Genomic DNA, 17087 nt, shown 5'->3' with positions numbered 1-17087 from the left:
TGCTGAGTTTTCTGAGCTCGTTCGAGCTCACTTCCCTGTCGCTCGTTTTACAGCAGCAATCAATCAATCACGTTATGTGCTACCACTGCTGTAAAACAACGCGCCTCTGTAGCACTGAGTTTTGAACTGACCCTGAAAACATCGAATCCAGGCGTTGTGGTAGTGGTGTGCCCTGGTCCCGAACAAACCTGGTGGTGTTTCTGCATGGGGATGTGAGGGGTTCAGGTGTGACCTTGTTGTACCTTTCGTTGCAGGCTGGTTACCTCAGATGTAGCTTTTTACACTGGAAACCTTCAAGCTCTGAAAGGCCTTAACAACTTAGACCTAAACATGGCTGAAATTTGGGAGCAGAAGAGGTGATAACCCCCTGGGGGCAGCCACTTGGCTCGGACCACAGACCGACTTTCTTCTAAGCAGCACGATGACTGGGAGGTGAATACTTAAGCCCAGCCTCCAAGAAAGGACACTATTGGTAGTCGGGGAAACCAGGCTGCGCATGAGCTGCAGGGAGGGATCTTCGCCGTGTCCTTCAGCGAGGAACAAGCGCTCGGCTGTCTGTGCAATGTTTTCTCACTCTCTCTGGAAACAGACTCAGGTTTCTTTGGACCAAATCCAAAAGAACACATAGCTGTAACACAGCTGTAGTTGACTAGAATGCTCTGTATATCTTTATATTAAAAAGATGCTTTGCATTTCTTCTAGTGCAATGAAATCCACACGGTGTCCCACCTTATTTAATGATGGCACAATACAACAATCTCGCAGCTGGAACTCTGTAGAAAATGTTTTTCTCTATGGCACTCAGCTGTTCTAAAATTTATTTTTTTACAGAACTTTATATAAATAAATGTCTTTTGTTTGCTTGCACATAGGATTCGGGTTTGTCAGGGAGCAGACCTGGTCCAGGGGATCTCTCACAGCTGGGCTCTAAGCTGCCATTAACGACAGGGTCAGAGCTGTGAAACGATCGGCAGCAACCACGGAGCGCAGGGCTGCTGGTGGCAGTTGAGCAAGAGAACGGGCTGCGGGGAGATGCTTTCATGCAGCTCCCGGCCCCGGGCTGCGCTCACCCACCCGTGGCGGGGTGAGGACAGGGCGTGCTGCAGGACTGGGCCCATGGCTCCACCGCTTTAAAGACACCAAGTGTTGCTTATAAAACAGGGCAGGAAGAGTTTTACATTTTTTTAGGCTGCTTATAAAAGACTGCACCATTAAGGAAGGTGCAACTGAAATTAATTTATGGAAGAGTTTTTTATACTACCTTTTAAGTACTAAGTACAAGTGCCTGTGTACTTCACCTCACACCTCTCTACCCGAGCCCAATCCCGAGTGCCTGTGATGATGACATACGGTGGACTAGTCTACACGTGCGTGTGCCGATGGCTTCCGCAGACAGGCATGTTTATCTGTTAGAGTGACAGAGTAATTGTCAGTCCTTAATTGTCAGTCAAAATAAAGCTATAAAATCACAGTTGTTTTTAAAGACCAACTTCTTTAATGATACATACCAGTGTGATACTAAGCTTATAAAATAAAGTCATCTGCATGTAAATACAAGAGAAACATTAAGAAATCAATAGTGATCGGGACAGGGATTTAAATTCCTGTACAAATTTAGAAATGACTCAAGAGAAGATAAATTAACATACACGGCTGTGACAATATGAACATGGGTGTAGTCACTGTGATCCAAAAAGAGGGCAGAGCGAGGATTACGGTATTAACAGGAGATCCAGTCTGAAATGGGATGTGAAAAAGCAAACACCGCACGTGGATACCGAGGCATTTTTCTCAAGTATTGGATTCTTTGGGCGAGTTTGGAACACGGACGATTCCCACTCACACAATCCAGAAATGGAGATACCGACAGCCGTACCCCAGTACCCTGATGGACAACTGGGAGGGGACACCCATCCCACTTGCAGTTTGCCAGGGGGGTTAAAGAAGAGGGCTACAGGAGGGGTGTTGGTGAGCACATGAAATACGGGGTTCTGACAGCCCATCGAGCAGTCGTGAAACTTTGGGTTTTTAACTGTGCCTGCACTGAGACTCCCTAAGAAGTCCCACACGTGTCGCTTCACAGCTTTGTTTCTGCCGTTACAAGCCATTCAAAACTACTAAGTGGCAGAGGCGAGCCTCCTCGCATCTTACCACAGAAGATCTGTCCATCTTCCCGCCAGACAAACAGTATTGCACTTCAAGGTCATAGTCTTAACTGAGTTACAGGATCTCTTTAAGGACTGAAGCATTACTTACGCACATCCATTGCGCTATGTGTCTGCTTAAAGAGATGATAAGCAAGAGAAATTAATTTTAAATTAATACTGCAGGGTACTGTGAAGGTGACAAAGCATAGGCCCTCTGTGTACTTCTACTTCTAATGCTTAAAAGGTTCTTCCGTGACGAGGCTGGCGCAGCACAGCAGTCAACAGAAGCGGCCATGCCCTCGCCCTGACTCAGTGGTCCAGGATCCGAAGGTTGCCGGAGACGATTTTGTTCTCTAGTAGAGCTCCAGCTGGGATGTCAATTCTGTCACCATGATTTGCAATGATGATGACTGTTCCCTGGATTTACAGAAAACACAGTGAGCGATTAGAAACTTGCTCTGAACTGTTGACTTGAGCTGAGCAGGAGTTTGTGGGGTCTGGTGGCCCAGCGAGGTGCCAGCTGTGACACAGCTCGACCTCCACTGCATTCATTGGTCCTGTTTCTGCATAGACTTTGGTTCTTTTCCCTCCTTGCTTTTAAACAAGCAATATTGGAAACAGTGCCAGCATACACTGTCGGCTGACACGACACGATCAGCTCACAGGCAGAGCTGACGCTGCCTTTGAAGACACACGCTTGCTGTAAGGGTTCTTATCGCGTCTGCTCGCATTGAAGTTCAAAAGTTACCACCATCTGTACGTCAGAGCGCAGCCCGCCCTTAGAGCTGTCGGGCAGAAAGAGCTGGGCACAGCTACACGCGTGTGAGCGGCAGCCTGGGAACAGCCAGCTCCAGCGGGGGTTGGCTGCAGTCCCTCCTTGCACCGCTCTGTGTCAGCAGCTCAACAGCCCTGGGCTGTTACGGACTCCAGCGGCCGCCTGCTAGGATTGACCGGATGCTGAGGAAGAATCTGAGAGAGAAGCTAAATTTGCTTAGTTGCAACATGTACTAATAAATCAAGAAGCCCAAACTGATGCGAAGGGGCCTGCAGCTGTAAAGCCAGCCTGGGAGGCCAGGTGGCACGTGCCTTGTAGAGCCAAAGGACAGACATCGGTGCTGTTCTGAACACAGCCGTGAGGTCTGGGCTTTTCCGGGTTTGTAGATCTCATCTCACACTGGGGCCACGCAGAGAAGCAGCTGTAGCAGTAACACCTTTCACCCCCTACATAAGGGTCACTGTTCAGCCTTGGCCTCTGCAGTCCCTGGGCCAGATCCTTAACTCCTAGGTGTGCTTCCACGGACCCTGCGTAACGGCAGGATCAGCTACCAGGAGCACAGACTGGAACCGTTCACGCAGCAGTGTCCCACACTCACCTTTAATGAAACATTCTTCCCAAACGTGACATCACCTGAAACCGTGAGATGATCCAGTTCCAGCATATCTGGAATACTCTCAAACCTCCGCAGGTAATCTTGAACCTTTTGGAGAGAGAAAATAATAGAGACAATTTAAATCCGCATTTAAGTGCGGATTAAGACAGGTGTGGCAGCTTCCTGAAAACCCCTTTCAGGGGTCTTGCTGCAAATGCCACAGACACTTTGAAAGCAACACAGTATTGTCATTTCTTCCCGGGAGAACGGTGAGGAGCAGCCAGGGCGGTATCCACCAAAGAGAGAACACACAACCCCATTTGCTTTCTGTTTCCTCACCTGATGGGGTAAAGGAGCACCAAGAGCAGCATGACATCATGCACCCACGTCAAGTAGTTTCTGTTCTTACGGTTCCTTACAAAGAGCAAAAGGGAGTGACCAGATGACTGGAGCTAAAGTAACCTCGCTTTTGTTGCTACAGGCTGCGTTTTTATCCAAAGAGACGCGGTGTAATTACAGGAGTTTACCTTTGTAAAAGAACTTCCCAGTTTGACAAGAGGCACTGTTGGAAATTCACGCTTCTCGCTCATCGTTAGAGATCCGGCATTAAGGCTGTACAAGTTGGACATCACAAGCAGGAGATCTGATGTGGTCTTCACAGGCAGAAAACGACTCCGAGGTACGTTTATTCCCAGCGAGTTCTCAAAACTCTTGATAGCGGCACCGACTGCAGTCTCCAGCTGGATCACGTTCAAGCCTCCATCCAGAGTCTGGAAGAGAAAACGCACATGACACAAGCGGCAGGTAACGGCGCTCGGCGCCAGAGCAGAGCGTCAGTCGGGGCTCTGCGGGTACTGGCTCCATTTGGAGGGCAGCAGGTCCCGCTTCCCGCTGAGGAGCCTCGGAGTGAACACTTCTTACGAGTGTATTTCCTCTCACACCTGATTACCTTTGGGTTAACAATGATCTCCATGTCGATAGCGTTTTTCTCTTGCAGCCTTTTGATGGCAGACAGAGCGATCCACAAATTGTTGGTATTGAATATTTTGAACTTTGACACGGATTTGAATTCATCCACATGTGCTTTTGGGACCTGAGCTATCTCCACCAGCCTCAGCTTGTTTTCGTATTGCGTGAGCGTGCCACCCTGCAAGGGTCAGAGAAGTTGTTTCAGGTCCTGCTCATGAGATGCCAGAGAAACCCTCCCCTCACCCCAAAGAAAACACGCGGTTTCGTTGGCGTTTAAAGCTGAAAACACATTGCTTGCATCAGCTACCAGGTTACTAATTACAGAGCATGCTTAAAGTCCAGTCAGAACTGTCAAACAATCATGTTTCAGCATTCCAAGACAGTTAATTCTTTTAACGAGTGGTTGAGAATCTTTTGCAAGCGCTGCTGTTGTCAAAGATCACCTTCCGCAGTCCTCTGCCAGATTGCAGAGCGAAATCTGAATTAAATCTAGTAGTTCTGCATTTGTGGCACTTCCTGGAGAAACAAGTGGTGCTTCAGTAACCTCCACTGTATCCCCCGGTGCCCTTCTGTGGTTTTACAGGGCTAAGTCGGAGCTTTTGGAGTATCTAACGAACACGGAGAAAACCATGTCTCCTCCCTACCCTCACAGTCAGAAAACCAGAGGCAAAGTACAGTTACGGGCCAAATGACTGCTCGCTACGAGTATTCGAAAGGTGCCATAAACATCTGACAAGCTGCCAAACCCAGACACTGTAGGAAGTCGAGCGGTGAGGGCAGAGGGGGACTGGCAGCCACGCCAAGCCGGACAGCTGGGTAAGTCCGCAGAGGCCCAGCTGCCGTACCCCATCCCTCGGAGCTCTGCTTCCACCACCCTCGCTTCTCCCCCCTGTCTAAGTAAGTGACAGCGGGAAGAAGGGGTGGGGGTTGGGACCCGCACCCTGCAGAAATCACTTGTGTTCCCAGTGACCAGTCGGTCTGGGCTTCCTTCTCTGTTGTTGCCCAGGACCGAGATCCAGTTTGTTCCACGCATTAGAACTTCACGAACTTGCTGATTTTGCACATCTCAAGTGAGATCGCAGCTGATGTGCTACACAGCCTCTAAAATAGCTGTAAGAAGCTTCACTGTATGTCTGAACTCATGCACACAGAAGAGACAGAGGCCGAGATTCTCAGCAGCGTGCCAGGCGTTCAGACAGGCTGGCACGCGTCCCTTTACCTTCACATCCGCCCTGGTCTTGTTTGTGACTTCCATGACAAATTCACAGCGCTTTCCATTGGGTGGGTTCATGAGGTGGTTAAGGATGTAAAGGTCCACTGTGGCACCCAAGTTATCTATATTGGATACAAAAATATATTCCTTCCCCTCTCCGATGAGGTTATCCAGCAGACCAGAGTTGTAGAAGCTGGCATAGATGTCTCCGTGGCCTGGGGGATACCAGCACTCCGTGTTCTCTCCTGAGTAAGATACATCCTTGGCTATTGGCAGCAGAGTTTCCTTGTTAATTCTGGGATACCTGGGGAGACAGCAGGTTCTGTTAAGTTCTCACCCATGTCAGGCTAGCCCTAGCCCGTAACAACGGTGAACCGCGAGCTAGTTTTTCCTTTGCCCCCAAGCGAAGAGGTGTTTTGATACCTGCTTTGATTAAAAGTGTATATCTTCACACGGCTGTGACTGTACTTCTGCAAGATTTTCTTTGTGTCATCATCGGTGTTGAAGGAGTTCATGAGAACAAGAGGAACATCAGTGTTGTAGGACTTGTTTAAATGCTGAGATGGGAAAGAAATGGTAAATTCAGCAGGTTTTATTAGCTTTAACTCCTGTCACCTCAGATTTTGGGAGAAAGCAATTAAATAAAACAGACTGGAAATAATTATTGCATGAGATGAAAGAGAGATGTGCTTCTTCATGCTGACAGAAAGGATAATAAATCAGGTAAAGGAAAACAGATCCTTGAAGTAGTAAAGATAAGGTCAACATTAATTAACGTGGACAGCAGAGCAAAGGCAAAAATCAGAAAACGTGACAGTGTTCCACCAAAAATAAAGTGTGCAGGAAAAAAAGAAAGATCCTCGTGTGAGTTTAAAGCTTCGTGTACGAGATCGCGCTCGTTGGCCGGGGAGTGTTTGGGATCATTAACCTCTGGTGGAGTCAGGAAACTTCCACAATGACCCTCTTGAGGAAGTGCCCGCAAGTCCCAAGGGTTAGTTAGGAGCGCGTTAGCAGGACAGGATTTTAAGTCTGGTATAAAACTGTCTAACGTACATGGGAGAGTCACTCCAAACACACATCACACTCCGGCGAAAAACAGTTGGAGCGCCAGAAACTCTGGAACAGGCACACCCCATTTCCTGCTCTAATGACCATCTGCTGCAAGAGGAATATTCTGTATTAACAACATCAGCTGAAATGTCCTCTCTCAGCACCAGCAGCTGTTACTTCTTTTACTTGTCTGTCTTCAGAGGAAAATGCCAGCAATCACTTCCAGCGTGAGAGTTTTAATTGGACAGGGAACTCAGAGCTGCTGTGAGGAGCTTTGTCCCAATGCACAGAAAAAAACTTTTAAAAAGCTAAACCAAGACTCGCACCTGGAGGAGCCGGAAGCGAGCCCCGGAGCTGGCCGCGCCAGGCCAGCCCTACCGTTTGTCCCCGTTTGTGGACACAGCTGCTGCTGGCCGGGTTCACGTGCACAGGCTGAATGACACGTGTGCTAGCGTCTAGAGGGGACACCGATTGCTCCGTCCCTTTGGCGCCTGTTCTTTCCAAAGCACTCCTCCAGCGCTAGCACCGTGTCCAGAGCTCACTTCCCTCTCCTGGGCAGGCCTCCACTATGGGATCTGTCTCCTAAAGGGTCACACAGGAGCAGCTTGGTGTGTCTTGCTTCCTCCAGTGCAGACAGAACATCCCGTCAAAAGTTACCTCAATCTGCTGAACTGTCAGATCCAAGAAGGTGTTCTCGTTCCGCACCCCGATGAGACTTTTCGGGCCTTTACAACCCATGCTTGTGCCCAGGCCGCCATTTAGTTTCACGACCACCAGCTTGTTCAAGACAGAAGCGATGTTATCGGGCAGTCCTCTGGCCTTGATCTTCTCATAGGGCTGGATCTGTACAACAAGACAAGACGACCCAGCGGTCAGGAGGAAGGAAATGGAAAGGAAATGGCTTTCTCCTAAACCCCTTCAAAACGTAAAATCTGACAGTAACACCCACATTTATTTGTATGATTTATGGCACTAAAGAATTTGCAAAACGAGTCTACGATAATCCAATTTGTTACAGTACAAATCACCCGATTTGTTACCGCAATAGCCCCTTTTCTTGAGAAGTTCTATAGACCTTGTCACACCAGTCACAACCAGCCTCACTCGGATGAAAAGGTGTCTCTGTCTGCTCTGCAGGTAGGGGGAGCTGACTCCGTGGTGAAGGGGGGTCAGGCCACTTTATGCCACTTAGCACAAGCCTCCTCTTGCGCTGCAGAAGGAGATGGGGTCTCCTTGCAAGCCATGTAACTCACTTCCCAGCAAGATGTGCTCTCCCAGTCGGGCCGTGATTTAAAATCACGGGCAGGACATAAAACTTTTCTTCCCTGAGCAGCTGCAGCACTCAGATTTGTTTTGGATACTTTGCTCCGAGGTTGCCAGAGGCAACATTCTTGGCAAAAGGTTGGTTCTTTGACTCAGCCTAAAGCAATTTTTATTTCGACTACTAATCCAATATAATAATTTGTCTCTCCCAGTGGCATGCTACAAAGCAGGAGGAAATTTCTAGTCCTTGTGCTGTTATTCCCAGGATGTGTTCAACCCGCTCACATTAAACACTGCAGAAAGTCTTAGCTGTATCCTACAGGTTTAAAAACGGAGCACAGGCTCGGCTGGGGCTAGTGATGGGGAGCAAAACCAAGCTTGTAAGGACAGTGTGCCTTGCATTAGGCATTGCTTGTCTCCTCATCCAAAGCACCCAACTCAAAGAAACAAGGGTAACAATGGGACGGTAAGTATCACGCCAGAACTGTTAGAGCAAAATCAATACAATTGTCCTTTAGCCTGCCCTTCCAGAGATTTTCTTTTCAATAAAAGCCTTGACAGTGCCACAGTGCTGTGTGTATTCTAGCACCAAGAAAATTATTTTAGTTCTGATAAGGGGTGTGAAAGATCCACAGCTGATTTCCAAAAACAAATACATACAGAGCAGTTTTCCGAACTGTGTTTGCTTTGGGCAAGTCAGGCTGGGGTTCAAATGGAAATTCACACCGCGCTGGAACAAGAGTCACACTTCTTATGCGGACCTGCAGAGACGGAGAGCGGAGTTTGCGCAATTCCGGCACTCCAGTGGGCCACAGGCAGCAGACGAGCACAGACCCCTCACATTAGGGAAATTCTGCCTTACGTGGGATCTGGAAATCTCATGGTATGTATTTAAAGACACAGCCGCTCCAAGTGGCATTGTCACCTCGGGCAGCAAGCAGCAACATGGTCCCTGCTGTTTCACAGAGGACAGACAAGGGAACTTCCTCCCAGAGCTCCCACAACTTTCCAGGAATTGATGCACACAAAAAGCAGAATCTTGCTGTGCTTTGTCAACAATAGAGGCTGCGTCCAGGCTGGGTAGACCCCTTGAAAAACAACTGTTCCTCTTGTCAACAAAGAGATGACAAACGCTCATTTTAATGTCCTGAAGGTGCATCAGAAAGCTTAATGGACAGCTTGCTACTAGCAGGATCTGCAGAGGTCTACACTCAGAGATTTATTACTCTCAGGTCAGTAACACTCCATATCGGACTGCGAATGGATTTAAAACATTAAGGTTTGAGCTTTAGCTGGGTCGGCTGCAAGGCACAATGTTCAGATGCCATCCAAACAGCCAAAAAAAAAAAAATTTCAAGTCTCGCTACATTCCTCTTGCACTCACAATATGGTTCTCTGAAAAGAGGCAAGTCTGACGCTCAGTTCAGGGCCAGACTGCCTCAAACTCATTTGCTTTTGCTGCAGTGCCAACTACCCTCTCAGGCCTTCGCAATCATGCCTGAAACTAACTTACGCAGAAAGCTCAGGGTAAAATCCCACCGAAGCCAACGGTTCCATACAGGCTCTCCGTCAAGGACTTAGTTCATTAGATATTGCATCAGTTATGACACGAGATTTGTAACTCAACCTCGCTGAATATTTCAGTCTCTTCTGGCACAGGCACGGGAATTGCAACGTGGCAACGAAGCCCTACATCTTGAAGGGAATAAGAAATGTCAAGAACTCAAATTCAGGCAGGATCACTGCAGCGTCAGGACTGCCGGGTGACAGTGCTGTCATCGAGCACTTCCAGTCCCACGTGGGCACTAATACGCAGAACTACCTTATCCCCTACGAGCAGACACGCAAGCAAAGGAAGTGCTCCACGGTAATAAAAATCAGTTCGGGCTCTAAGGGTGTGGAACGGAGGACTTGACAAGTGCGTGCTGATGGGGAAATACTTCAGGAACAGAAATGGGCAGGAATGACACGGTTTACAGCTGCATGACTACAGCGTTACTTGTGTGAGACATGTCTCCAACTGCAGCTGGCGAGTGTTCTAAGATGACATATCTGGCTGCTTTTGGTTTTGCGGACAATGTCTGAGAAGTGATTTTTCAGTTTGCAGGAGACAACGCTGGGAGTCTAACAGATTTCAGAAGCCTGCTCCTACTGCAAAGAGGTTTGAAAGAGTCTGTCATAGAGACAAAACGAGCATCAGGGCTGTCATTGTAGGTAGACTGGAAAGGAATTAACCCATACGGTCACTACGTACCTACAGAACAACAGGGAAATATTTACTCAGCACCATGGGACAGTTTTAGAAATAGCACCAAGCGAACCCTCAAAACCCGTTTCCGGAGTCAAAAATTAGAGAGACGTTCTGCTCTTGATTAAGGGCATGACATTCATTTTTTTCCCTCATGATACAGTTCCTTGATACAACAGCCTCAGCTGCAGGCAAGAATCCGACCACTGGGGGAAAAAGTGCCTCTGGATAGAGCCGAGCTCCTTTCACACTCACACTGCTTTGGATGCTCTCTCTACATCCGAGATGAAAACCTCACCTATTGCTATTGCATCGCTATTCCGAGGAGACCTTCTCCACTTCAGTTCTCTTGGGGGCCTCCCAGCAGGACTTAGCTTACGTGAAATGGAAAATTAGAAGACAAGGCCTATAAATGCAATGAAACTTTTAACTAACTGTTAAAAATAAACACGCAAAAAACCCAACCCCACATTTCAGCACATCTTTTGGGTGCTTTTATTTTTTTATAGATACAAACCACATGTATGTCTGTATGGATATACACACACAAACACACACACACACACACACAGGCAGGTACTTGGAGCTCTACTAGGTGTCAGCTGAAGGTTCCACTTCCTAGAATTCTCAGTGCTTTGGACTCACCAAGCAACAAATTCTCCAAAACAATCACAGGCAAATAAATTCCCAGGGGGCAGATTAAATTGTTGCTTTCTAAGCCATGATCCTCACAGCGCGAGCTTCTCGAATGCAGTTGAGCACTCCACCACCACCTCATAAAACAAGGTCATCTGTACAGGGAACTATAAATCACTTGCAAGATGAACCAACCAACTTTCCAAATGAGTCTTGCATGTACCGTCCTCTGTGCTCTTCTAACAAGACCAGGAGGAGAGTACGCTGTGAGGTTTTATAGACAGGAAAAGAAAATTCGACTGGAACGGAACAGGAGCAATCTGAGAAATTCTGTATATATTCACAGGCGGATACTAGTCCTAAAGAACGCAGTACTAGAGTCCTTCTTCTGAAGCCCTTCTAAAATTATCGCTCTTTACCCCTTCTAAAAGCTCATGCTGTTCTTACCTACACTAGCTAGACTAATAACTCTGAAATGCTGGTCTTTAAGAAATCAACTTTCATCTAATAATTCCACATTAGATCACACACCTCAGCAAAGAATAATCTTGGAGAAGTTACGCTGCAGGTCACTTGAAAAGGGTTTCGAGTAAGACCCCTTCCACTTTCCACAGTATGTCCCCTACACAATTGGCATATTAAAAAGGAGGTGGAGGGAGGGTAAATACAAGCAGGTCCTGAGAGGGTAGGGAGAACTCTTACGGTCAACAAAAAAAAAAAAAAAGAAAACAAAAAATTACTCAAGAGAGTCAAACTTGCTCTCTGTTTTTGAAAGTGCTCAACGCCCTTCCTGTGAAATCAGGAAGTCTAAGTATCACCCAAGTAAACGGAAAGAAAGAGACATTTGTTATCAAGTGAAGGAGGCGTGCAAGGCAGTTTGTTTGCGGGTATTTTCCACTAACTTTCTTCTGTGGCACCTACCAAGTGTTATTATTTGATTTGGAGTTCATGCTAGGAAGCAAAATTCCATTTGAGATCACGCAGGCATCTCACTGGACCCACAGTGACCTGATTTTGCAAGACTCTCAGCTTCCTCTCTCTTGTCAAAAGTTACTACGTAGCTAAGGGACACATTTGAGAAGAGGCAGCACAGGCCGTAAGGAGGGAGAGAGATACGCTTTCTAATCTTGCCCTGCTTTCAGCCCTCTGTGACCTGAAGGGAGACCTTGTCTAAGTTCTTTTTGTCTTGCCCAGCAATCTCCCATCAGTCTATTTCAGCATCTCATCATAACCCTCCTGCTTGACGTTTGCTCCCCGTGTCCTACCCGGCAATTTTCAGTCCTTTACAGAGCTTGAAAGTTCTTCCACTGAAGGTGTGCAGAACATTAAAAACAAACGATAGCCCTCCCACTCCACCGAGCGGCCCATTCACTTGCATCAAATTGCTGCAATTTAATCCCGGGCCTTACCTTGACACAGGGAACAGTTTATGCCTTTCATTGTTGCAACTATCTTTGTACATATTTAAAAGACTTACCACGCCCCAGAGTCTCACCCTAAAAGCAACCCTCTTTTCTCCGGCCTTCCTTGTAAGTGGTGTTATCTAGAACGCCAGTTTCTCCATTTCTTGGCCTCTTTACTGAAGGCAGACTTTCCTCCCCAAAGCAACCCTTTATTCAGCGTTACAGTACAGAAGAGAGAGACATCACATGTTTTTGAAATCAAAAGGAAACACTCAACCTTGGAAAAACCCTAGACTTGCTCTGAAACAGCATCATTCTTCAACGCTTTAGAAAGCGGCACTGCATCTGTTCTGGAAGGAACTAGGCAGGCTGCCTTTCAGATGGAGACAGAGCCGCGATTGAATCACCACAGAGAGGCTAGGAGGAACCACAAACGCGTGAGGACACAGAAGTCCCACAATATGCCAAGATCACTACGCTGGGAAAAGCGGGAATTCGTAGCACAGCCACACCGTTAGTTACGCAGGAGTCAAAAGGCAGCCTAGGGCCACGGATGAATCAATAAAATGAGGTTAGGTTTTACAGGAAGTATTTTCTTCGGTACTAAAAAGTGCTGAAGAAACCACTTAGTGCTTTTTCAGCTGCAGCTCAAGGGGCAGGTTCTAAGTTATGACAACACAGACGACATTAGAAAATTCTGCTCAAAAAAGCCCCGCAGTCAATTACTTGTTTCAGATTCCTCACTTTTACTGCGCTGCAGAGGTTGCTAAATGAGCCCTGTAACCCAGCCCACTTGCCATATGTCCCTGTCACATTACTGAGCAGAATGGATTGCTGGAAACAGTCTCATCTGAGACGCGCAGCCTTCTTCCACAGGCAGGAGGGAAACGGGAACAACGCGGGTCCTAGCTCTTCCCCTCTAACGCAAGTTACCATTTGCTCCAGGGAAGGTAGGAGCTGGCATCTGTCCCGCTTTGTTCCCCTGCTCGGAGAACAGCTAACAAAATAACACCAAAGAATTTGGCACAGACGTTAAGCAAGACCTGATGTTCAGGAACACATACCACATATGTCAATAAATAATTATTTTTCAGTTAGAACGCAAAGTGTTTCCTACAAGATTTGACGGATCCGCAGTAGATATATCCGTTCTATGGGCGACTATATTATTTGTGACAAGTAGCAATTATCTCTTTCATGTTCCTTAAAGGCCGTCACTTCACCGCAACTTACAGAATCTTCTGGAGGTCTTTGAATCTTCCCCCAGTCCACTGATGGTCCCTTTTCTTGTAGGAATCTATGAAATAGCTTCTTAAATCCTTCCAGGTCCTTTTTAGTGTGCTACAAAGAAGAAAGGTGTTAGTTAATGCTGGTATTTAACACACACCTATTCAATCACCAAACCATTTCTACAAACTCGATGTACCGTCTACTCACAGGAATAATTTTATCAGCACTGAAGTAGACACGCTAAAATTTAAGTAAAGTTCTAAAAAAAAAGAAAAGCTCATTTCCTCTAAAACTCAAGCTACAGAACCAGCTTGGCTCCCTAAAACACAAGTCTTCAGTCAAAACCATAATCTTTAGAATTTGTCCCAATCTTTAGGATAACGGCTTTACCCTCCCCTTCTGTAATCCGCTAAAGATTACACAGAACCTTTAATAACTAAAGATGATTAAACACTTAATAATAACTCTGTCATCCAATTTATATGGCACTGAAAGTCTCCACTGACATTGCATCCAGGCTACTCGTCCACACAGGATCAGAGCACGTCCTGCGTCTCCCTGTATAATATCTGCCTCCATTTCCTGCATCCAATTTTTCATTCTCCGCGTTGCGTCCACGTCACGCTCCTTACCTCTAGCTCATGTGAAGATGCAGTCGCAAGTATCTTATCAAGTTCTACTTTCATTGAGTACTCTAGCTCTTGTCGAATGACTTCCTGAAACTGTGAAGTGCCAGCTTGAGACATTGCTTTGCTGAAATCTTAAGCAAAAATTAAAACATGGGTTAAAGGAAAAAGAAAACAAGCTTAGACTACAAGTAGCCTTCGATCTTATTTTAAAAATGAATAAATTCCTATAATCTAGTCTCATTTTATTACTGTGCTAGCACAGGAATCTCAAAGTTCTTGTTCTTAGTAACTTGGAGAGCAGACCTTAAATTGGGGCCTCATAACAACTACTCTTCTTTCCAAACAGTCCCGGAAAACCAGTGATCCATCTCAAAAAGTGTCCACAAATCCCCTTTTTTGCAGTTTGCTTTTTTTGCTAGAGAGCCGAAGAATTCACAAACTACTGCATCAACATGCTTTAGCAAGTAGAGGTGTGAAAAAGCTTTTCACTAAAAAAAAAACCCAAAAATTCTTGTCTGTAGAACATTGTGATGGCGGGTCTGCTCCTGTTCACACGAGCAAACAAAAGCATATGCTTCCATTATTCATGCAGTGCCCTTTCACACCATCTTCGGTTTCCTCCAGGAAATATTCCCTTCCTTTATCGTACCAGTATTTTCACACTACAGCATGCTCTCGGTTACTAAGCAACCTAGAAAATTAGTCTATCACTTCAGCATTTGTTTTGCTTTTGGAAGTGATAAGCTCCATAAATGTCAAAAAGAGTAAATACACAAATGTTCTGTACAGTAAAGTCCACAGCACAGAAAGAAACGGGCGGTAACACAACTTTGTTTTCCAACAGAAAGCACTTGAAGCGAGCGTGTTCTCAAAAGACGTCCTGAGTACGTTCTCTAAAGACCTCAGTTAATTTAATTTCTGCCAAATCCCTTGAGTAATCACTTCTCCGTAGCACGGGGAGCGATGTATTGCCAAATATAGCTGGCTTTTAGAAAAACCCCGAACATCAGAGCAAAAAGGGGCAGGAGGGAACTTTGAATGAGTGATACTGCCAGAAAATATTGTTACCAGAGGGACCTGCGGTTGAAGCTGAGTTATGCAGACCACCCGTTAATGGGCTGTTCTATTGAGAATGTCTAAGGAAGCCAGAGGCAGTTCATTTTAATACAATATTGATTTTTTTTAGTTTTTTTTCAAGGGAAGTATTGCACAGCCTCAGACTTGGTGGCAGTATCTAATCCTTGCTCTGAAGCCCACAGAAGCCATTTTCCTGACTGCACTGTTTTGCAGGTAGGGGAGGGAATTAAAAAAAAAAAAAAAAAAGGCAAGGGAGGAGGGAACTTTGAATGAGTGATACTGCCAGAAAATATTGTTACCAGAGGGACCTGCGGTTGAAGCTGAGTTATGCAGACCACCCGTTAATGGGCTGTTCTATTGAGAATGTCTAAGGAAGCCAGAGGCAGTTCATTTTAATACAATATTGATTTTTTTTAGTTTTTTTTCAAGGGAAGTATTGCACAGCCTCAGACTTGGTGGCATTATCTAATCCTGGCTCTGAAGCCCACAGAAGCCATTTTCCTGACTGCACTGTTTTGCAGGTAGGGGAGGGAATTAAAAAAAAAAAAAAAAAGGCAAGTGCTGCAGCGCACATACTGTGTGTGATGCAGCACAGGGGAAACACCAGCTCCAGAGGAACGGCTCAACGGACAATAGGTTCTGGCTTTAATCAAACGCTTCCCTTCGCAGTAAAACCAGGTAACGGCTGAAAGCCTGGTCAGGCGTATCTTTCCAGGTCAAACACGGAAAAACATGCACAGCTCTTCACTAGGAAGCGCTTCCTCCTGGAGGAAAACGAGGGGGTCTGCACCAGGGGACACTTCCACACCGACATGCTACAAGCAGTGCCTTTTCCTTCACCCATTTTGGGTTGATGAGTACTGAAACACTTTAAACTTCCAGAGAAACAACTGCTAGGAGATCCTTTCATATGTTTGTAATCGTCCCTGCAAGATGTTGTAATGCAGGACTTCTGTTACAGCAACAACAGCGGCCATTTCTCACAGTTCATCAGCCTGGAAAACGTCTGAGCCTCCCCATATGATGCAACGCATCTGGGAGGAATCTCTGTGAAAACCAAGTACTCGGGAAGAGACCATCACTTGTGCTGCTAAACACAAGCACCAAGCGTCAAGTGCGCAGACCAGGCAAACGTCCATCAGTGGGACATTTCTTAGCGAAACCCAGCTCGCCAAAGCTGCCAGCAGGGCCGCTGGCTGCACCCTTCATTGGCGACAGAGAATATTGAGGCTTTACCTTGAGCGTTTACTGACCGCTGCAACCACTCTGTCCCGTCCAGATTCAACACGCCAGGACACGGTTACTCAGGGAGAGCACTTAATCGTGCTATTAGTACTGCTGCTATTATTACTGTGGGGAAAGAGAGACGACGGATATGGCTGGAGTCCCTAAAAACATGTGTTTGCCCGGTGCAGGAAAAGCATCTATTCTGCATACATAAGGATGTGAATACCGTTACTAAGCAGCCAAAACTTTCCTGCTTTTAATGTGCCGTTGCAAGGCAGAGGCTTTTAGGCATCTATCTTAAGAGACGTCCACCAGGATTTGGACTGGATGGAGATCCTCAGCACTCTCTAAAGGCTCCCTAAAGCAAGGCCACAACAGCAGCATCCAAAAAAACCAGCTCAGGGCTACTTGTTCCTGCGTTGCTGCCCCTCAGAGTTTTTGGGAAGAAGCTGGTGTGCAGAAAGACAACTGCAGACCTTTAACATGAACTGCTGTTAAATTTAACAGCCTGGGTGAAGGCTGATTTCCCTTTTCACCATACAACCAGTACAACTGCCTGCCCGAAAGCAGTGGTTTCCTACAGGCAAGTAACATTTCCTAAGGCTATAATGGAAAGTAGTTATTG

The 17087-nt window shown here is 46.4% G+C and overlaps 2 protein-coding genes across 3 annotated transcripts in view; one reads left to right on the top strand and one right to left on the bottom strand.

The window, feature by feature from the left end:
* The window catches only part of VPS54 (vacuolar protein sorting 54 homolog (S. cerevisiae)), a 34625-nt gene extending 33913 nt beyond the window's left edge, over positions 1–712 (top strand). For both annotated transcript variants that reach the window (XM_010143288.1, XM_010143289.1), the window contains exon 22: positions 255–712. In XM_010143288.1, coding sequence (XP_010141590.1) covers positions 255–360 — 106 coding nt within the window. In that variant the 3' untranslated portion in view covers positions 361–712. The remainder of the gene's footprint in view (positions 1–254) is intronic.
* Positions 713–1472: 760 nt separating this feature from the next.
* UGP2 (UDP-glucose pyrophosphorylase 2) lies at positions 1473–14298 on the bottom strand. The gene is made up of 9 exons (XM_010143287.1): positions 14162–14298; positions 13533–13640; positions 7407–7592; positions 6123–6256; positions 5706–6003; positions 4467–4664; positions 4045–4287; positions 3521–3625; positions 1473–2564 (listed from the first exon to the last, which is right to left on the bottom strand). Exons 1-9 carry the CDS (start codon positions 14273–14275, stop codon positions 2457–2459), a joined length of 1494 nt encoding a protein of 497 aa, XP_010141589.1. The 5' UTR covers positions 14276–14298; the 3' UTR covers positions 1473–2456.
* Positions 14299–17087: the final 2789 nt, after the last annotated feature.

This window comes from Buceros rhinoceros, unplaced genomic scaffold, assembly GCF_000710305.1.
Source record: "Buceros rhinoceros silvestris isolate BGI_N320 unplaced genomic scaffold, ASM71030v1 scaffold16199, whole genome shotgun sequence".
In the NCBI taxonomy this organism is placed as follows: Eukaryota; Metazoa; Chordata; class Aves; order Bucerotiformes; family Bucerotidae; genus Buceros; species Buceros rhinoceros.
This window is presented reverse-complemented; position numbering and strand designations above follow the sequence as displayed.